The sequence below is a fragment of the Cricetulus griseus genome, chromosome 7 (assembly GCF_003668045.3).
Source record: "Cricetulus griseus strain 17A/GY chromosome 7, alternate assembly CriGri-PICRH-1.0, whole genome shotgun sequence".
Classification (NCBI taxonomy): Eukaryota; Metazoa; Chordata; class Mammalia; order Rodentia; family Cricetidae; genus Cricetulus; species Cricetulus griseus.
In genome coordinates this window covers 83,672,195-83,693,708 of record NC_048600.1, presented here as the reverse complement: position 1 = coordinate 83,693,708, position 21,514 = coordinate 83,672,195, and the positions used below count along the sequence as shown (strand labels likewise).

At 53.5% G+C, this 21,514-nt stretch overlaps 3 protein-coding genes across 6 annotated transcripts; 2 read left to right on the top strand and 1 right to left on the bottom strand.

Annotated features, from left to right (window-relative positions):
• Positions 1-2,609: 2,609 nt before the first annotated feature.
• Positions 2,610-3,719, bottom strand: Tmem256 (transmembrane protein 256). 2 transcript variants are annotated; one of them, XM_027427001.2, is made up of 4 exons: positions 3,566-3,719; positions 3,263-3,294; positions 2,957-3,037; positions 2,610-2,861 (listed from the first exon to the last, which is right to left on the bottom strand). In XM_027427001.2, exons 1-4 carry the CDS (start codon positions 3,648-3,650, stop codon positions 2,718-2,720), a joined length of 342 nt encoding a protein of 113 aa, XP_027282802.1. In that variant the 5' UTR covers positions 3,651-3,719; the 3' UTR covers positions 2,610-2,717. The 2 variants fall into 2 exon arrangements, with proteins under 2 accessions (XP_027282802.1, XP_027282803.1); XM_027427002.2 differs by having other exon boundaries at positions 3,617-3,695.
• Positions 3,720-4,146: 427 nt separating this feature from the next.
• Positions 4,147-19,020, top strand: Nlgn2 (neuroligin 2). Of its 3 annotated transcripts, XM_035447392.1 has the most exons (9): positions 4,147-4,231; positions 4,579-5,158; positions 7,498-8,194; positions 11,647-11,697; positions 13,615-13,764; positions 13,928-14,113; positions 14,211-14,403; positions 14,716-15,312; positions 16,132-17,008. In XM_035447392.1, exons 3-9 carry the CDS (start codon positions 7,738-7,740, stop codon positions 17,006-17,008), a joined length of 2,511 nt encoding a protein of 836 aa, XP_035303283.1. In that variant the 5' UTR covers positions 4,147-4,231; positions 4,579-5,158; positions 7,498-7,737. The 3 variants fall into 3 exon arrangements, with proteins under 3 accessions (XP_035303283.1, XP_035303284.1, XP_027282799.1); XM_035447393.1 differs by lacking the exons at positions 4,147-4,231; positions 11,647-11,697 and having other exon boundaries at positions 4,425-5,158; positions 16,132-19,020; XM_027426998.1 differs by lacking the exons at positions 4,147-4,231; positions 4,579-5,158 and having other exon boundaries at positions 7,738-8,194; positions 16,132-19,020.
• Positions 19,021-19,160: 140 nt separating this feature from the next.
• Positions 19,161-21,034, top strand: Spem1 (spermatid maturation 1). Its single transcript, XM_027427003.2, has 3 exons — positions 19,161-19,949; positions 20,039-20,096; positions 20,267-21,034. Exons 1-3 carry the CDS (start codon positions 19,806-19,808, stop codon positions 20,998-21,000), a joined length of 936 nt encoding a protein of 311 aa, XP_027282804.1. The 5' UTR covers positions 19,161-19,805; the 3' UTR covers positions 21,001-21,034.
• The last annotated feature ends 480 nt before the right edge of the window (positions 21,035-21,514 follow it).

The following is a 21,514-nucleotide window of genomic DNA, read 5'->3' as shown; positions in this document are numbered from 1 at the left end:
CATGCAATAGCAATAAATTTAGAAAAACAAAAGGAACCTGCAGCTTAACAGAGACGAGGGTAGGAAATAGGAACTCTAGTTTTAAAAGTATACAGAGGGCTGGAAAGATAGCTCAGAGGTTAAGAGCATTGACTGCTCTTCCAGAGGTCCTGAGTTCAATCCCCACCAACCATATGGTGGTTCACAACCATCTGTAATGAGATCTGGTATCTTCTTCTAGCAGGCAGGGATACATGTAGACAGAACACTGTACAATATAATAAATAAGCAAATTATTAAAAATAAATAAAAAATAAAAGTATGCAGATATAGAGGGGCAGTGGTGCTGCACACCTTTAAACCCAGCACATGGGTGGCACAGGCAGGGAGGTCTCTGTAAATTTGAGGCCAGCCTGGAGTACAGAGTTCCAGCACGGCCAGAGCTATATAGAGATCCTGTTTCAATGCCCTCCCATCCCAAAAAAGATACAGTTCAAAATCACCCTCCTCTAGATAGGGAATTAGAGGCCAGCCTAGGATACAGGAGACCCTATTTCAAAAAGATAATATCACACACACAAATAAGAGCCTAAAAGGTTGACTTAAAACTTGGTAGCTTGCTGGGTGGTGGTGGTGATGCCTCTAATCCCAGCACTCGGGAGGCAGAGGCAGGCGGATCTCTGTGAGTTCGAGGCCAGCCTGGACTACAAGAGCTAGTTCCAGGACAGCCTCCAAAGCCACAGAGAAACCCTGTCTCGAAAAACAAAAACAAAAACAAAAACAAACTTAGTAACTTATTACTATACTGCATGTAACAGTTTAAGCAACTTGCTACCTTCTGTCAGGCCTGCACCCACCATTCAGGATCCCTTAGTCAGTTCATGGATGCAACACTGGTTTTGTCCTTACTCCTATTCATCAATTTTTTCTTACCTCAAGGACTTAGGGCTAGCTATTCCTTTTGCCTGGAATATACTTCTCCCTTTTGGCCATGGTCAAAACAAGACATCCAGTATGCCGATACTGCAGCTGCCACCAACCTGGACCTAGACCACCTTGGTTTTTGTTTTCAGAGAATCTTGTTATGTAGCCTAAGCTGGCCTCCAATTTGTGATCCGCCAACCTCTTGTTTTCCAAGTAGTACACGTACCACCACCACATCTAGTTTTGTTTTCTTTTTCTTTCTTTTTTTAAGATTTTATTTATTTATTATGTATATAATATTTCTGCCTCCGTGTATGCCGGCACACCAGAAGAGGGCACCAGATGTCATTATAGATGGTCATGAGCCACCGTGTGGCTGCTGGGAATTGAACTCAGTCCCTCTGGAAGAACATTCAGTGATCTTAACCTCTGAGCCATCTCTCCAGCCCCTGTATTCAATTTGTATAACATATTGAAGGTGCACACTTTATTGTTTGCAGGTGTGCACTCAGAAAAGTGTGTGGATACTCCCTAAATGATTGGCATTTTAAGTGATCTTGTTCAGTTCTTGTCCTTTTGGTCTTGCTTCACTAGGCCCTCCTTGGTGGGTGGGGTCTTCCCATTAGAGCGGGAACATGCTCCACTGCCCAGCTGTTTCATTTCTCTGTATTCTATGAGTGTTAGTCAGGTCTGCTTTGCAACTGTGTGTCTCTTTTCCTGCCTTAGTTCAAAACTCAGCTATATAGAAGACCCATGATGCCCCCTTTCTACCTCAGTCTGTTCACTGAATGTTCTCCACACACTAGGGCTTCTTTAAGGTCATCTCAAGCACTGCAAACATTTATCTTTTTTTTTTTTTTCTTGGTTTTTGAGACAGGATTTCTCTGTGGCTTTGGAGCCTGTCCTGGAACTTGCTGTGCAGACCAGCCTCGAACTCACAGAGATCCGCCATCACCTCCCAGCTTCAAAACATTTTCTGATGTCGAAAAGGTACCACTCTAGGGGAGTTGGTGCCGCACGCCTGTTATCCCAGCACTCGGGAGGCAGAGGCAGGCGGATCTCTGTTTGAGACCAACCTGGTTTACAGAGCACGTGCCAGGATAGGCTCCCAGGCTACACAGAGAAACCCTGTCTTGAAACCCCCTCCCCCTCAAAAAAATAGCACTCTGCTTCTGCTTTGAAGTTTATAACATAGTTTATAACTAATCACATGACTGTCTTGTCTGGGTTCTCCCTTTTAGAGTATATGGGTATGTAACACATTTGTTTCACCAGCAACACTGTTGAAAAGGGCAACCCTGAAATGACAGGGCTAAACCCCACCATTCTCAATTAACCAAATTCTAATGAAGCTGGGTATACACACCTACATGTAACCTCAGCAGTCAGGAGGCTAAGGCAGGAGGCAGGTGGGCATATAACTCAATGGAAGAGTTGCCTAACATTTCCAAGGCTTTTTTGGGCTGGGGGGAGTCAATCCTCAGCACTGGAAAAAACTTACTAAAATCGCACTGAACTCCGCATTTCAGTTCCTTAGGTAGAAAGCCACATTATTTAATGGTGTGTGTCTTGTCCACCTTTACTGCACCTTACAAAGTACAGAATTCCAGAACCAGGACTTATTTGTAAGTCTGACAATTGCAAAGAATTCCAAGGTTGACTCTCTATCCTTCCTTGCTCAAGGTTAAATGAATAAAGACCCCAAAGTTCTTTATTTCTTTATGTGCCTTTTTCTTTTAATTTCTTTTCTGCTTCAACACCCTTCCTCTCCAGTTACCCAGAAAGCCCGGGACTGGGTAATTAAACAAGAGACATCAAAAAGCCAAGGCAAGCCAGCCCAAGATGAGCAGACTTCCTCCAACAGGACCCACAATCTGGATGCTAGTGTCTCCACTCAGAGCCTGGTAGTAAAAGCTGGTACAGAATAAGGTAGTTCCAGAAGCTAGCAGTAATCCTGCCTGAAAGAGATGGAAAACAACACGGTGTTTTAAGAACAAAGCAGTACGAGAGAATGAATGGGGTTTGATGAGAATTATACAAGGCGACTGATTACCCAGAGGGGCTTTCTGCAATGGGGTACCGCTAACAGGGCCAGGCTGTGCAAAAAGTGGTGCTTGTTGGCCTTGTCAAAGAGCTGCAAGGAAAAAAAAGGAGACATTTCCTAAGCAACACAGGAGCCCAGGATCCTCAAGTGGCACACAGGACCGAAGTCCAGTCCTTACTTTCGCTTGAAGCCCTTGCAGCCCTTCCCATTCATCTCCCCACCCTCTATTTTCAACATCCCTATCCCCCAGTTTAAGGACACCCAGATATTGCGCACGTAGTTCCAACTCCGGGATCCCCAGTGTTGTTACTTCACCTCCTTCCCGTAGGCATCCGGAAATTGGGCGCCTGCGGAAAGAAGCAAAAGCTATCACCCGTGTATTAGCCTGGACTGTCCCAAACCCCGGGAACCCGCACAGACACTGGTGAAAGAGGGCATCCCCGAAAGCTTCCGATTGGTGGACACAGGTGTCGAGTAGTACTGAGAAGCTTTTGAACCCACTGAAAAACTCGACTCCAAGGGATCTCTACTCAAGACACAGAGTGCTTCCTATAGGCTCTTTCCCGCATCAGACCCCAAAGATGGCCCCCAGCCCAGTTGCATCCCACGTCCCCTGACCGTGTGCCCCGTAGGAGGCCAAACCCAAGGCTCCAGCTCCGGACAAGGCACCTAGGCGGCGGAAAGCAGCCCCTACCACGGCCATGGCTGTGGGTGGTCACGCGCGGAACCAACACCGCCCTGGCCACCCAAGAAACCAGCCAATCCAGATTGCCCATGCAAATAAGGTCCAAAGATGCCCAATCAGAGATGTGTTCATTTCAAGTGCCCCGGCTCCCCCTACATACGCCTTTGTAAAACTTCTGCTGAGTGGAGAAGACGTCTGGCGGGCGGAGAAACTAGAGCCAATTAGGAGCGGAGCAGCGGAGCAGTGGGAGACGAGGTTGCGGGAGGGACTAAAGGATTTGCGTCACGGATTGGCCCACTTTCCAAGTTGATCGCCTCTTCGACACCCCAACCCCACACCTCCAGCTAATTTGCAAAGATACGGTCCCCACACAAAGTTCCGCCCCTTTTCCCACAGGCTCCTCCCGTTCAACTTCAAGCCAGACCCACTCCTCAAAAGGGGCGGGCCCACGGATTTCTAAGCCCCACCCATTGACATTAAACCCCTCCCACTTCACGGATGGTCCCGCCCCTGTGCCTAGAGGCCCCGCCTCTTGTGCGATGCCCTGCCCTCTATATTTCAGATCTTCTCCCCCTTGCTAAATCCGGAGAGCTCCGAGGGTGGGAGATCCGGGGGGAATGTCTTCACCCTTCCCCAGCCTGCTACGTCCATCCGTCCGTCTGTCCACTCCCACCCCCTTCACTGTCTTCAATCCCCCCACACTCTAGAGGGCGGGTGGGCAGGCGGGTGCGAGCGAGGGGTGTGCGCCGCTCTCTCGGCAGGGGGCGGGGGAGGCGGCCGCGCGGTGACGCGCGGGGCTGCTGCGGCTGCTCCGCCGGCGGATCATCACTCTCGGGCTGGGATGGACGCGGGGCGGGCGGGCCCTGGCGCGCAGAGCCAGGAGTCCGGGCCTCCTGGCTACTGAGCATTCCTCAAAGCCTCCCCCAGCCCTTGCCTTCCTTCCTAGGAGCCGCACCGACCTCTGCCTCGAGGCTCCGGACTCGGCCCCCGCCCTCTTCTGACTCCCCGGATCTCCCTCTCCTGCCCGCCCTCGGGATCGACTAGATCCCTCCCCCTCCCCGAGGATTCCGGCTGGATCCCAGCCCCTACACCGCGGATTCTGCGCTCCGGGGCCCCGGGCCCCTGGGGATTGCTGTGGACTCCTCCTCCAGCGTCCGATCCCTTAGGATCTTCCGCCTGGACCGCCTCCTGGTCCCTCGAAGCCGGCCCAGAGAGCCAGTGGATCTCCAATCCAGTCCCGTCCCGTTGCTCCCTCCTGGCTCAGCCTTCCCCACTGCGGGGTTCCCTGTTCTTGAGCTCCCTCTGACCCCATACCCTAGCTTTTTTTTTCCCGGGGATCGACTGGATCCCGGCCCCGCCCCCCCGGGGCTGGGGCGATCCCCCTCCCCCGCCGGGTGAGGCGCTGCAGGCGGGGGCTGGGCCTGCGGGGCCGCGGGGGCTCAGAGGCCGCCGCCCCCCTTCTGAAGCCCATCCGTCCCCCACTTGGAGCCCTGGATGGAGGCACCACGGCCCCAGGGCTGATCCAGGTAGGAGCTAAGCCAAGCTGGGTGGAGGGGGCTGCGCGGCGGTCCGTTGGGGTCTTCCTCTTCCCATATTCCTCCCTGAGCCTGGTTTCCCCCAGCCTGCTGTGTCTGCGTGTCTCCGCCTAGGGATGCTCTCGCCGTGTCTCTGCGTCTTGGTCTCTTTGTCTCTGCCTCTCTCCAGTCCATGAATGATCCTTTGAATGGGCCCACAGACCCCGTGTGTTCCCATCTCCCCCTCCCCCTCCTTCTCCCCTTCCCGGCCAAGCCATTTTCCCCACTGCAGGAAAGGGGGGGCTGCGGCCTGAGCCCCCGTCCCTCAACTCTCCCCGGTTGGGGGAGTCAGGCCTGGGCTGGAATGGAAGAGCAAGGCAGAAGGATCGGGAGGAGGGGGAGCAAAATGTAGCAGACAGAGATGGAGAGAGAAAATGGGGGAGAAAGAAATAGAGAAAGGAGAGAGAGAGAGAGAGAGAGAGAGAGAGAGAGAGAGAGAGAGAGCACTTGAGGGAGAAAATCAGAGAAGGTATTTGGAGGAGAGAGCGATGAGAAACACCAAGGAGACAAATGAGAAAAGACCGAGGGATGAGAGACTGAAGGCAAGAGCTGGAGCAAGCCGGTTAAGGCCAAGAAAAGATGCTCTAAGGGATCCTGTATAGAGGAGAAAGATGGGGGGAGGGCTCTAGTGGGAGGGAAGAGAGGAAAGCTAGTTGGAGGAGAGGAGGCAAGGGGCCCAAAGTACCTTTAAGGGAAAGGGGTGACTGAGGCAGGCCATGTTGGGAGGAGGGAGAAGGGACAGTAAGGCCCAGCCTGGCCTAGGAAAGGGGGGGGGGAGTCAACTCCAAACCCCCTTCAGGTGATGGGAGAACAGAAGCCTAAAAGGACCTGAAAAGGGGGAGGGCATGACTGGGTGTGAGTGGTGAGGGCTCCTGTGTCCCCATCTCTGGAATAAATTGACACCTGCAGAGAGCCACCCTCGGGCTGGCGCCTGGCTCTGAAAAACCCAGCGTCAGCAAACAGCCTTGGAGACTGGGGGGGTGGTGTTAATGGGGGCTTGCTGAAATGACCTGGGTGTCTGCCTTGTCTACCTTTTTCCTGGTCCTGCCCCTGCTGCCTGAGCACCCAGGCTGGCAAGCGGAAGGGGAGGGAGGGCTGATAGAAGGGATGGGATGAGAAGAAATCCTGAGGTCAAAATGCTGTGCAAGAAACCCAGATGGGGTCTAAGGAAGGGGGATGTCAGTAGGCTTATTTGAAAAGCTCACCTCAGCACACACACACCCCTCCCAATCTGCCAGAGACCTGGTCAGTAGGGTTAGGCTCTGATTGGCTAAGTAGGATGGGGGGGGGCATCTCTTTAGGATTCTCTGTTCTCCTATACTACCTACCCTTCCCCTCATATATACTTCTTCCTCCCTGATAAGATTGGGTAAAACTAGCATTCTGACTCATGCCTCTGCCCTCCCTCTCATGGCCTGAATAGCTGAATGGACCCTTCAACCAAGCAAGCCCCTTCCCCTCTTCCTCTAGACCACCCCCCTCCAGGGTTAAAGCTGCAGCCCGTTGCCGAGGTAACATTGCGGGGCAGCATCCTGTCGCCCAGCAACCGGCTGCAGGATCATGCATCTGTCCCTGGATTTGCCCCTTCAGCATCCCCTCCTCACTTTACCCCTGGCTCTGGACACCCCAACTTCTGAGGAAGACATGGAAGGGCCTGGGGAGAAAGGTTTCCCAAGTGCACAGATCCTTAGGGAATGGTACAGTGTTGGGGACAGCAGGCACTGGGGTTGTTAGTCCAAGAAGGCCCAGAGTCTGGCCTGGGGTGGGGGGTTCAGCACCATGAAATTACAGCTCAGGAGTAATTAACACGTATAAACAAACCCGCCACTTCCTGCTAATTAATGACTCGGTATTTTTATTTTCTCTTCCTTGTCTGTCTCATTGTCTCCCAGGGAAGTGGGGACTGGGACTCCTGAGTCCCTAGGGGGAGCCTGCCTGGGAGGGATAGAGGCAGGAAAGGGGCACACTGAGTCTGGGACGCTGAAGCTCCCTCCTCTGACCCTGCCCTGGACATTTGCCACATCTGACTCCACCCCAAACTTAGGACTCTGCGGAGGGGAAGAGGGCAGTAGAGGGGAGGGGGGGGTAGGTGTCAGAGAGGTTGGGTGGAAGAAAGGGGCAACTTGATCTGAAATTCAAGTCACTAACCACTTGTCTCTTGTTTCCCCATCCTTTCTGTCCTCCCCATCCAATTTCCCTTCCCTTTTTCCACCTCTGTATTTTTTCTGTCTGTCTGTCGGTATCTTGTGCACCCTATCCGGGTCCCCGGGTCCCGTTCCCACACCGGGCAGGTCGGGCCTGCCTGCACCTTCTTCTACCTTCTTCCCCTTCCCCACCCCTTACCCCCTCCATGGAGAGGAATAGACTCCTCTTCTGTCCCTTCTAACCCAGGTCCCTACCCGTCCCCCTCCTCCTTCCTTTCCCCGCCCCCTCCTCCCTCCTGGGGCGAGGGGGGCCTCCCTCCCTCTCCCCCCCTTCTCTCTCTCTCCGAGGGGGGGGCCAGGGGAGGGAGGGGGGGTCCCCCAATCAGCATGTGGCTCCTGGCGTTGTGTCTGGTGGGGCTGGCTGGGGCTCAACGGGGAGGAGGGGGTCCCGGCGGCGGCGCCCCGGGCGGCCCAGGCCTGGGCCTCGGCAGCCTCGGGGAGGAGCGCTTCCCGGTGGTGAACACAGCCTACGGGCGAGTGCGCGGTGTACGGCGCGAGCTCAACAACGAGATCCTGGGTCCGGTCGTGCAGTTCTTGGGCGTGCCCTACGCCACGCCGCCCTTGGGCGCCCGCCGCTTCCAGCCGCCTGAGGCACCGGCCTCGTGGCCCGGCGTGCGCAACGCCACCTCCCTGCCGCCCGCCTGCCCGCAGAACCTGCACGGGGCCCTGCCGGCCATCATGCTGCCTGTGTGGTTCACCGACAACTTGGAGGCGGCCGCCACCTACGTGCAGAACCAGAGCGAGGACTGCCTGTACCTCAACCTCTACGTGCCCACTGAGGACGGTAAGGGCACGGGCACAAGGCCGGGCACCCTGTGGACACAGCCCATAAACGCACACGCAGACCCTCAGGCACAAGACCGACTCCTGCCCCTAAGCCGTGCCTTGATGGGCAATGAGGGGCAGTATGTCCCTGCAAGCCTCTGCGCATCCTCCCAGGTAAGGGCGCCTGGTTATCAGGCAGTCCTAGTAACACCCCATAAGTAGTCTCATCCACAGCAGAAACTCTTTGTGCCCTAGAAGGAAGGGTAGCTGGCATTAGGTCAGACTCACCCGGCTCTCCCTAAAGAGGCACAGTCAGATACTTAATCTCAATGTTGGTGGCTAATGTTGGTGGTCCCTAAAGAGGCTCATTCAGGTGATAAATGTCTCCATGGCTCGCTCTGTCACTCCAGCCTTGCCTCTGTCTCCTCCCACCTAACTACACCCACATTTTAGTTCCAGCCATACCACTTAGAGTCCCATCCTCAGGCCCACCCGCCCTGACCTCTGTCTATCATATGGCACCTATCCAGTCCTTTACCTGATTGAGTGCCCATGTCAGTGGTACTCAGTGACTTCTTAGGTACAGGAGATTTCTGTCCTCTAAACAGACATCCCCACACATCCCTGAGGGGTCAGGGAAGCTTCCTGACAAACTCCTTTCCACTCACAGCACAGCAACCCATCACCACAGTTTCCTTAGGGCTGAAATGCTGTTCTTGTGAATGGATTCCTGTTCGCTGTATGACAGCTGTATCCCAGCACTTGCTCCCAGGTAGCTCTACACTCACCAGCCTTCTTAACCAGAACCTCTTCTACTGTCTGCAACAGATCCCAGCTACCAAAGGGTGGGGAGAGCCAGCATCACAAACAGCCCCCATATCACCCTTCTGACATACAATCTCACCACTCAAAAACATTCCAACACCTCCACAGAGCAGACTCCGCTGCACGCTTCCTCCAGCTACTGTTTCTAGTAACTTTACATTCAGTCCTGGCGATCAGGAGCCCCCAAAGAATCCTGTTCCTCAACATTGTGTACTAAAGTTCTACAGTAACTGGGTCTCCACTGCTCAAAATGACCATTTGTCCAGCTGGCCTCCTGTTCCAATATCTTAAAAGTTTCAGCTCCCAATCCCTTTACAGAGTATACAAGAGATTCCCATTACTCACATAGACTCTAACTTCCTAGTACCCCTGGATGCAAACTGTGTGTCCTGGTAATGCCCACATGTGCGTTTTATACCCACATACCCCCTGCACACAGACTGTTGTTGATGGGTATTGACAGGCTCCTCACACCACAGTCCTCAGCATTCTTGGCACTTTGTTTAGTCCCTCCCCTACCTGGAGTTCGCCCTTCTGAAAGGTCCAGTACTAACAGCTTATACCTTACACCAAGATTCCTCCTATGCCAATCACAGAACGACTCATAACTTTAACCTGCCCATGTCCATCCTGTTATCTCTTATATGGACCAACTACTGCCCCTCATTCCAGCCCTGCATACTAGCTAACTACCCCTCCCCATATAAAACCATGACTTCTAACGACCTAACCACAGGATTTTTCTGCCCTTTCACAGACCACCTATCCCAGTATCCTTTCACTTATGAGTCCTTCACCTTAATATCTTCCAAAAGACACCCTCTCAACACTGCTATTCATTGAATCTCCATTGCCACATGAGTGTGTGTGTGTGTGTGTGTGTGTGTGTGCGCGCGCGCGCGTGCGCGCGCGCGCGTGTGCGGGCACGAGTACGGTTATTTATTTTTGAGACAGGGTCTCACTCTGTATCCTAAGCTGGCCTAGAACTCACTATGAAGCCCAGACTGGCCTTGAACTTTTGATAATCTTCTTGCTTTAACCTCCTGAGTGCTGGGTTTACAGGCATGATCCACCATGACCAGTAACATGCAAACTTTCACAGAGGCTATCCACTCTATGACTCCCTCTGGGGAGCTTTCTCATCACCCCTCTGTGAAACATCTACCACTTCTCACCGCTGGACTGTCAACTCCATCTCCACAAAAATTGTCTCTCCCCTGCCTCCATACCACCCATTCCCACACCTTCTGTATTTTTAACCGTTGCATATTGCAGACCTGATTGAGGCCTGACACATTCAGGTGATCTCACTGAATCTTCACACCAGCTCTAGGAGGAAGTGGTTGACTCACACACACACACACACACACACACACACACACACACACACACACAGGCACACTTCATAGTCTCACGGTCATGAATACCCTGCTGACTTCATCCCTATCCATACCCTCTCACAAAATAGAGGTCCTGTTCCCAAGTGGATCATCATTGTCAGTGTTAGCCTGAGCCTTGTTGGCCTATCCCTCCTTGAGCTTTGGGGAACGCCAGTCAGCCTGGGGAACTCCCTGAGACTGTTCAGATCCAGGTCTCCCCCGATTAACCCCAAATCCAGAAGCAGTCTCACACCAGGCTCTGGGCTGTCTGAGAGTTTTCCTGGTGTTTGGACCATTTTTGTCTCCCAGCACACCACCTACTTTATATGTCAGAATGGCCCAGGGCACTGTTTTCTATATGCTGTTGACAGAATGAATACCCAAAGGGGGAGGAGGGCTCTTTAGCAGTGGACTGGGGGTGGGGCTGGTGATCCCGTGGGAAAATCACAATTTGGTGGGGAGGAGAAGAGGCCTGGGCAAGGGATGAGGTTGGCGGGAGTGTGGAGGGATAAGCTGGAGTGGAGGGCAAGACCTGATGACCCCTTTCCCTGCTTTGCCCACATTGGGGAAATGGGACGAGAAGCCAGGCCTGTGAGTGTGGATGGAAAAGTAATGAGGCTGCTAGGCGAGCAGGTGGGCAGCCCTAACTGACCTACCCATAGCCCCTCAGATGGCAGCAGAGGGCTTCAGGTGGGCAGCCCATGAGCTATGGTCTGCCCCAGCCCATCCTACCTCTCATCTCCAGAACAGTGCAAAGGGAAGCAGAGGTTTTCTGCACAGCCAATTCTTACAGCCTGAGGTGGGCAGCCCGTAGCACGGGGCTGGCCCTGCAAGGAGCCTGCATGAAAGATGGCCTGGGTGGCAAGCCAGACTTGGTGTCCCTAGGTTCCCCCTCCACCCCATCCCCCTAACACTTTCATTTCCAGCAAGTAGCAAACACACCAAAAAGCCAAATCCTTTCCAGTTAAGTCCTTGTGTCTCAAGACAGCCTCAGCCCACTCAGGCACCCCACCCCCCAAACCCACCTTTTCTTTGGGGCTTGACTTTTTCTGGGGAGGGGAAAATTGGGTTATAGAAACGTTTTTCTCTTTTCTTGGTTTCTTTTTCTTGCAAACAAATTTTGCTTTTTTTGGCTTATTTTTTCTGCCTCTCCCCACCCTCCCCTTTTCTGCTTTCTCTCCTCCCCTCCCCATCTACCACCTCCCCTGACCCCCGTCTTTCCCCACAAAATTGTCCTTTTTTCTCTGTTTTGTGTTCCCGGTCTTAGGTCCGCTCACAAAAAAACGTGACGAGGCGACGCTCAATCCGCCAGACACAGGTAGATTTAAAAATCCCGCTGATGCATGTGGTTGCTTTGAAGAGGACGTTGATGGCCCTGCCCCTAACTAAATGTCCCCATAGCCCTCAAGGCCCCCTCAGTTGTTCTCCCAACTAAAAATGAAAAAGAAAAGAAAAAATTTTATAATTGGAAAAAAGAATTATGAAAACTTCAAACAAAATTTGAACAATGTTGGACCCACTAGTTAACCTTCGAGAGAAGCTATCCATGGTGAAAGTGAGGTGGAAAAATGAAAAGGAATTGGATTGCCAGGGAAAAAAAATTGGACAAAATGTTGAGAGTTTGAAAGAAATCTGGACTGTTTTGTAACATGTGAAATGTATCATCTGAAAAAAAAGTTTTAACTTGAAGCAAAATAATATTTGAAAAAATTGACAAATTAATGACATTAATCAAAACATCAGAAACCTGTTACAATTTCTAACCAAAAGCCTGTCAGATTAAAAAAAAAATGTAAACATCTGAAGCAAATCAAAGAATTTGGAAAACTTTTAAAAACAGGGCCCAATATCTTGAAGTTTCACCACAAAATTTTGAAATAATGCAAAGAATTTTTTTCTTGTTTTCTTTTTTTCCCAAATGGAGCTTTTTGTTTTTTCTTTTCTTGTTGAATCTGCCCCAAGAGCTTCTTGCTGTTTTTGTTGTTTTTTTTCTTTCTTTCTTCTTTCTTGATCCTGGTTTTTGTTGTTGGTTTTGAATTCTTGTTGCCCCTGCCCCTCTTCCTGCTCCTTCCCTTTCTAACTCCCTCCCCCCACACTGGGAGAGGGCTTGGGGGTGGGTGGGAGAGAATGAAGACATTTAGGACAGGACCCTGGAAGGAAGGGCATTGTTGACCGAGATTTCTGTAAAGTTAAGGCAGAAATGATAGGATCTTGTGGGTGGACACAGATTCTAGAGATTCAGAGGTCTTGGAGCAGGAGGTGTGTCCTATGACTTGCAGGTTGACCTTCCGGCAGGGTGAGAGTGTTGGCACAGGTGCCGGCTACCAGGGCAGATGCCACTGAGCCAGAGCCCACCAAGCATGATAAGAGCTCCAAGAGAGCTGGAGTTGACCCCAGCCTTGGGACGTTAGTGAAATCAGGGTAACAGTGGGGAAGCAGATTATAGTCTTGAAGACCCTGACAAGCTCTCCCAGATTTCCACCCACCCTCTTTAGGAATTTTCATTCCTTAGCTCAGTCCAGAGCTTTATGGCTGGCTACATGTGGCAGCTATGCAGGAAATTCTTTTAGTTGATGGCAAGAGGCTTCAGTGCGGGAAAAGGCCAGTTTGGAGGGCGGGGAGTCCAAGAGTCAAAGCTGTACTCCAACTTCATTAAACAGCCTCCTCCTGCCACAGTAATTAGGCTGGGGGTTGCCATGGTAACTGGGGAGGTGACCTAGAAAGGAATTAGGGCGGGGAGGAGACCAAGCCCCCAGGGACCCTAGGGCCTGGCACCCCTCACCCACAGACTAGGGTGCCATGTGGAGCTGGGGCCCAAGGCTGAGTCTGAGGAGATGCCAGGACCCTCCCAGCACCTCCAGCCCTAGTCCCAGCCTTAGTCCACTCTTCTCAGGAGGAGGAGGAGGAAGATTTGCTGTGTGTGTGTAGGGGTCCCTGCTTCAACAGAAGCCCCCAGGAGGGCCACTTCCTACTCTTGGCCTCTGTTGGGCTTCTTGGAAAGTGTGCCCAACATTTGGGGAAGTGCTTGGAGTCATGAAGAGGGGCCTTCCTAGGGTTAGCTGGGGAGGGAGGGAGGGGAATCCGGTCTTGCCCCCCCGCCAGGGATGGTAGTGACAAGTCCCCTGAGCTCCAGGCTGGTCCTCAGAAGGCCTGGGAGCTCCGAAGTGCTGCTTCTGGACTGACTGTGTCCTTGTCCCCGATCTCCTGGCCCACCTGCCACCCCCTTCCCACGCAGATATCCGGGACTCTGGGAAGAAACCAGTGATGCTGTTTCTACATGGTGGCTCCTACATGGAGGGCACTGGGAACATGTTCGACGGCTCAGTCCTGGCTGCCTATGGCAATGTCATCGTAGCTACGCTCAACTACCGTCTTGGGGTGCTCGGTGAGGGTGGGCAGCCAATTCTTGGGGGACAAGGTCTGGGAGGCAGTCCTGGTGGGTCCGGTCCTCCCAAGTACAGCCTGATAGACTCAGACTACATTACACCCCTGCAGAGGGGGCAAGGGCGTTGTGACACCTCCAGGGAGCCCCTTTCTTCTATCCCTAGGTTTTCTCAGCACTGGTGATCAGGCTGCAAAAGGCAACTATGGGCTTCTGGACCAGATCCAGGCCCTTCGCTGGCTCAGTGAAAACATTGCCCACTTTGGAGGTGACCCCGAGCGCATCACCATCTTTGGGTCTGGTGCAGGGGCCTCCTGCGTCAACCTGCTGATCCTTTCCCACCATTCAGAAGGTACCAGCAGCCTCCACACCCGCCTTCCCTTTCCCTGCACCCTACCAAGTTTCTCCCGGCTGTTACAGCCTAGCCTGAGGTCTGCCTGTCCCACCAGGACTGTTCCAGAAGGCCATTGCTCAGAGTGGCACCGCCATTTCCAGCTGGTCTGTCAACTATCAGCCGCTCAAGTACACGCGGCTGCTGGCAGCCAAAGTGGGCTGTGACCGGGAAGACAGCACTGAAGCTGTGGAATGTCTACGCCGGAAGTCTTCCCGGGAGCTAGTGGACCAGGATGTGCAGCCTGCCCGGTATGGGGGTGGGAGAGGGCTGGGTCCAGGTCCATAGATGGTTCCAAGGAGGTTGTGGTGAGAGGTTCCTGGGGGTATTCTACTGGGCAAAGGGAAGTGGGCCTCAGACCACCCCTAGGTCACCGCATCACATAGATCTGAATGTCCAGAGAAGCCAAAATGCCCTGAAGGACTCTAGGAGTCTTCCATTCATGGAGAAGGGTCTTCTAGGCAGAAGGGCGGGGGTTGGGGGGCACCTCTGTGTGGCTTAGGAAGCTGTGGGTCCAGAGGAGCCAGCAACTGGATGGTAAGACCTCGCCTCCTTCTCTCCAGCTACCACATTGCCTTTGGGCCTGTGGTGGACGGCGATGTAGTCCCTGATGACCCCGAGATCCTCATGCAACAGGGAGAATTCCTCAACTACGACATGCTCATTGGTGTCAACCAGGGAGAGGGTCTCAAGTTCGTGGAGGACTCTGCAGAGAGTGAGGATGGTGTGTCCGCCAGCGCCTTTGACTTCACTGTCTCCAACTTTGTGGACAACTTGTATGGGTATCCAGAGGGCAAGGATGTGCTTCGAGAAACCATTAAGTTCATGTATACAGACTGGGCTGACCGGGACAATGGCGAGATGCGGCGGAAGACCCTGCTGGCACTCTTTACTGACCACCAGTGGGTAGCCCCAGCTGTGGCCACTGCCAAGCTGCATGCTGACTACCAGTCCCCTGTCTACTTTTACACCTTTTACCACCACTGCCAGGCTGAGGGCCGGCCAGAGTGGGCTGATGCAGCGCACGGGGACGAGCTGCCCTACGTCTTTGGTGTGCCCATGGTGGGCGCCACAGACCTCTTCCCCTGCAACTTCTCCAAGAACGATGTCATGCTCAGCGCAGTAGTCATGACCTACTGGACCAACTTCGCCAAGACGGGGTGAGGGCCAGAGGGCCTAGTGGGGCGGGGTGGGACACCCCTGTAGGTTGAGGTGCCCTTGCCTTCCCTGGCGGCTTCTCCCTCCCACCTTGCTTCACACAGCCACCATTCCTCTAAGAAGACACTGGCTCTTACCTTCCCTTTTTGTATTCAGGCACTGAGGGTTGGAGATTCACTGGTATTAGAAAGGCCTTTCCTGGGGGTGGACTTTCTAGGTGGCTTTGTTGTGACTGCTGTCTGACCCCCTTGGCCTGCATCTAAGTGTAGAGGATTTCTGCCTGTGTGTGTCTCTTTCCTGAGGTCCACTGACTTCTTTGCATTCTTTGGTTTTTGACTTTTGGCTGCTCTGTTTTCCTGTCCCTGGCTGTCTCCCATGTGCCTTTGTCTCTCCATTTCTGTCTCTCAGTCTCAGTTCTGTGTCACTGGATGTCTTTTCTAACTCCATCTCTGTCTCTACAGTTGTCTTCATAATTTTTGGTTTATCTGTTTCTCTCTCTCTCTCTCTCTCTCTCTCTCTCTCTCTCTCTCTCTCTGTGTGTGTGTGTGTGTGTGTGTGTGTGTGTGTGTGTGTGTGTGTGCGCCTCCCCCCACCCATCCCCGCTTTCTCTCTCTGGCAAGATCTCACTCTGTAGCCCAGGCCAAGCCTTGCCTCTGCCTCTTAAGTGCTGGGATAGTAGGCATGCACCACCATGTCCGCATTTTTCTAGCTCTAGATGTTTCCTGGACTCTCTAAATCTCTGACTTCTTCCCCCCCTCTGCTGCTCCATCCTCCTCAGGAGCCTCACCCTCACTCCTTTCCTTGCCCTCCTGTGCCCACAGTGACCCCAACCAGCCTGTGCCACAGGACACCAAGTTCATCCACACCAAGCCCAACCGCTTTGAAGAGGTGGTGTGGAGCAAGTTCAACAGTAAGGAAAAGCAGTACCTGCACATAGGCTTGAAACCACGCGTGCGTGACAACTACCGTGCCAACAAGGTGGCCTTCTGGCTGGAGCTTGTACCCCACCTGCACAACCTTCACACAGAGCTCTTCACCACCACCACTCGCCTGCCTCCCTATGCCACACGCTGGCCACCTCGCACACCCGGTCCTGGCACTTCCGGCACACGGCGTCCTCCTCCACCTGCCACTCTGCCACCTGAGTCTGATATTGACCCAGGCCCAAGGGCCTATGACCGCTTCCCTGGTGACTCGAGGGACTACTCCACGGAGTTAAGCGTCACTGTGGCAGTGGGTGCCTCCCTCCTCTTCCTCAACATCCTTGCCTTTGCCGCCCTCTACTACAAGCGGGACCGGCGACAGGAGCTTCGGTGCAGGCGGCTTAGCCCACCAGGAGGCTCAGGCTCAGGTGTGCCTGGTGGGGGCCCCCTGCTTCCCACTGCTGGCCGCGAGCTACCCCCAGAGGAGGAGCTGGTGTCACTGCAGCTGAAGCGGGGTGGTGGTGTTGGGGCGGACCCTGCTGAGGCCCTGCGCCCTGCCTGTCCACCCGACTATACCCTGGCCTTGCGCCGGGCACCGGACGATGTGCCTCTCTTGGCCCCGGGGGCCCTGACCCTGCTGCCCAGTGGCCTGGGGCCCCCACCCCCACCCCCACCTCCTTCCCTCCATCCCTTTGGGCCCTTCCCACCACCTCCTCCTACCGCTACCAGCCACAACAACACGCTACCCCATCCCCACTCCACCACTAGGGTATAGGGGGCGGCTTGGGGAGGTCTACCTCCCAGCCCTCCCCAGCCCAGGCCACTTGAAGGCAGGGAGGAGGACTTGGCACCTGGCTTTTCCCCTGTGGATTTGTCAAACGTCGTGGAGCAGCGTTAAGGTGGACATGGGATTCCTCACTGGGATGCAAGTTTTTCCCAGGCAGAGAAGCCCATGCTCTTCTCTGGACCTGGGCCTTTGAACACCTGGGGGTGTTTTTGCCCTCTGTTGGGACACCAGTCTTCGGTGTGTGGAAATGTGGAAGTCTTTTTTCCCACGTGGAGGTGTGCTTTCCTCATGAGGGGGTGTTTTCCCATGTGCAGGGTGAGGTTTTTTGGGTTTTTTTGTTTGTTTGTTTTTTTGTTTTTGTTTTTTGCCGCCCTGGACACATGTTGGCCCCCTCAAAGAATTTCTGCGGGGATTTGTACCCCAGAATCCTGTTCCCTCATGCCTTTGCCTTCTTCCCACCCCACTCCCTGGAGCCCCTGGAAGTGATATGTTCACATATACAGTGACCCTTGACCACCAGACAATACAGGGTGGTATCTGGGGGAGCAGCTAAGAAATCACAGGCCCTCTGGACCCCACTCCCCCTCCACCCCTGAAAAGCATGTTTCTCCCCCACGGCACAAGTCAGGTGATGCACGTTCTCCCTGGAGGCCCTCGCCTCCCACAGACAACACAGGTGTCCTGCTAGAGGAAAGGGAGGAGATCTGTGCATCCCAGTACTGCCTGGAAACTTACCTTCCCGTGGTCCAGGACACATTTCATGAATGGAAACATGTTTGTGCATGTGGCTGTGTGTTTGCCAGGCAGAGGGGCCTGCTCTCCCTAGCACTTACCTGCATTCCCCCACACCTCAGGCCCAGCACACATAGCAGGTGGGAACAGACTTCAAGTTGACAGAAGCCACTGGGGGAGTACAAACTTGGAGGGAGACGCTGAGGTGGGAACATGTGGGGCATGGCACATGTCACACAAGAGGCTGTGCATGTTTGACCTAAGCTCTCATGGGGCCTGAGGACAGCCTTCCCTCAGTCCATGAGATCATTGCTCATCTGTGCCAAACTGGGTAGGGGGATTGGGAGACTCAAAATGTGCCAAGGATCCCCTAAGTCCTAGTCCAGGGAAGGGAAATGCCAGGGACAGGTGGCAGCTAAGCCCCCCTCCCCCCTTGTGTCTCATCCCTATGTGTCATTTCTCCTCTCCTGCCTTCCTCTCTCGTTCTCCATCACTGGCTCTTTCTTTGATGCTCTCCCCATCTCAGGGTCAGACCAGCCTTCTCTCTTCACCTTCTCTGACCTGCCTCCCCTTCCTGATTGGCTGAGCTGAAGGAAAGGAGCAGTAGAAGGGGGAGGGGAGGAGACAGGGAAAAGGTTACACAGACAGGTTGGGGAGAATGAGGTCAGCTGTACCGAGCAGCAGATGGAGGGGACCGTGGGGGACAGGGCTTGGGCAGACACCAGCAGGAAGATTTTGAAAGAAATGGGGGAGGCAACTGCCCAGAAGTCTTTGGATTTGGACCTCTGGGGAAAAGAACGACATCAGGAAAGGTCTTAAGGGGCACTGGTGGAGGTGTGACTGAACCCTCATGTATTGTGTGGCTTTCTGTGGGATGTTAGTGCCAAACTTGTATAGGGGTGGGGTGCTGACTTCTACTGACACCCAGATCCAGAATCCTTGGTCTTGAGTTCCCTGTCCTTTCTCCCCCTTCCACCCATGGAAATGTAGTTCCTTTCTGGCCCTTTCCCCTGCCTGGTCTAGCAATTCTTGGAACAGCCATGCCTTCCAAATGCTATCAACCTGGGCCCTGAGCCCTGTAAGCAGATGCCCCAGAGCTGGGGTGTGAGGCGGGGGCTGGGGGACCCCATGATACAGCCACGGACTCCAATGCCCAGCCCCTTTCCAAACAATTCCATGTTCCCACCCCAACCCTTTGCGGCTCTGTACACATTTTTAAACCTGGCAAAAGATGAAGAGAATATTGTAAATATAAAAGTTTAACTGTTGGTGTATCTGCTGTTATGTTAGAAGGTGGCGGGAGAGGATACCCAGACCTGGTGGTTGTTATGTTAGAAGGTGGTGGGACAGGGTACCCAGCCCTGGTTGTGGCTGTTATGTTAGAAGGTGCTGGGAAGAAGTGCCCAACCCTTTTCAGAAAACTCTCAAGGTCTGAGGGGAAATGGCAAGAGTAAGGCTGCCATAATGATGGGATTGGATGGCTAAGGTAAAGGCCAGGATGGGCAAATAGGTTACAAACACTTGTAATCATAGCATCCAGGAGGCTGTTACAGAGGATCATGAACTCAAGACCAACCTGGGCTACGTCTTAAAAAAAAAAAAGGAAAGGAAAGGAAAAAGCTAGACATGGTGCACACTGTAATCCCAATACTTGAGAGGCAAAGACAGGAGGATCTAAAGTTCATGGTCACTCTTGACAATGTGGAGGCCAAGATCAGGAGCTGTGTCAGTGGGGTCTAGAGCCTGGTGTTGTTTTAGAAGGAATGGGAACTGATGAGGGCAGATGCTCAGTGGATTAGAGAGCCCGGGAGGCTGGCTATAAGAGAGGCATGCAAGATAAAGGGTTAGACCCCTACCAAAGCCTGGGATAAGGCTGGAGGGTCAATCCTGGACCTAGCACCTTGAGAGTATCATCTTGGCACATTATGAGGGAAAACCTCAGCATCATTGTGACCCGTCACTCTCAGGACCCTCTGGGCCAGGCTGTCAGGACAGTGGGCACTAGGGGTAGTGGGTTGGGGGCCTAAGGGCCCTGGTGGCCCTAGGGACCACCATGGCCATGGCTGAGCGGCCACGGCCTGAGTGGGCCTCATATCAAAACCCTAGCACCAACAACTGCCAGGACATGGGAAACTCCATTCTGTTGCTGTTGGGTCTCATCATTTGTATTAATATTGGCATCAATTTGGTGACCCTGGTGAGGGATGGAGGGTGTGGATGGGGTGGCTGGGAGGCAGGCCTGGTTACAAGAACCGATTCGTAGTCACCATATCCTCCTATACCTAGCTCTGGAGTCGACTCCGCATCATCTTACACCGAATGTTCCATATCATTTGTGAGAGAGGTAAGAAAGGCTAGGGGTTGGGGCCTAGGAGGAGCAGAAACCAGGCTTCTATCCCACCGACAGTAACTAAGCTGCTCCTTAAGACTGAAGTGCAGCTTTTCTCAAAGCTCCACCTTCCCTCTCTGTAGAAGCCAGCCTCTCCAACAGCCTCACTTCTCCCTAATCCACAGAAACTACTAAATTATCCTCACCTGAGAAGCTGACCCAGCTCTCGAGGAAGCAGAACTGCCCTGAAGTCCATCTTCGATGTACCATGGACCCTGTGAAAATGACTGTGACCCCCCCACCCACTCGTCGTCACCGCCGTAGAGCCTCTCTGTCTCGCCGTGCCCACCGCCCAGTAGCGTGGGCCCCTGACACGGATGATGAGAACCCTCCACGTGAGCACCAGGCCATTTGCTCCCGTCACTGGGATGGTCCTAAGGACTGGGAAAGTTTCCAACCCATGCAGGAGATCTGGGAACCTTGGATGCGAGATAGTCTAGAGCAACCTCCCCAGACCATCCGCTTCCAGCCAACAATAGAGGGAAGGCCCCTCAAAAGAGACATCCGATCAGAGCCGGGCCTAGAGGCCTATGTGTATACTGTGAACCCTCCGCCTCCCGCCCCAGAGGCTTTGAGCCATAAAAACAATGGAGTGGGGCCAGGGACCGGTGCTGAGGGTGAGCAAGCACAGTGCCAGTCTGCCTCACAACCCGCCCAAGGTCCAGCAAATGTCCCTGAAATAACCCGGCGCCGTTCCTCGGTCCGAATAGTGTATGATGCCCGAGATGTGAGGAGACGGCTACGAGAACTGACCCGGGAAGTGGAGGCTTTGTCCCATTGTTACCCCTTGGTTTCTGGATCCAGCACACCCGAGGGGACAAGCAAAGATTGGGTGTACCGTCCCCTGAAGGGAAAATGACTAGGAAAAAAAAATAAAAAGGAAAGAGAAAGTGGTTCGTGGTGGTCTGGGGTGGTGTACACGATGTCCAGAATCCCTGGTTAAGAGAATGACCTCCCTTGAAACAGGACCTAGAGAGCCCTGGGGACCCTTCATTTCTTGCCTTCATTGGCCCTGTCCTGAGCCCTTCTCAAGGCCCTTCTTAGTTCCAAGGCTCCCAACTGCCTCTACCCTGTTTTCTTTAGTGCCCAGAGAAGCCACCAAATCCAGCCAGATCCCCAGGGCTCCCAACTGCCTCTACCCTGTTTTCTTTAGTGCCCAGAGAAGCCACCAAATCCAGCCAGATCCCCAGGCAGTCATGAACTAGAGGAAAGACCTCAGGCCCCATTGTCCTAGCTTCGAGGTCTAAGGAGGCCAGGGTTAGGCAGCAGATCCTGCAGAAACAGGGTCCCTCTAATGCTCTAGTTTCTTTGGGCAAAGATGGCTGTGACAGAGGGTCTCTGGGCTCTCACAATCTCCTAGGCAGAACCTGAAG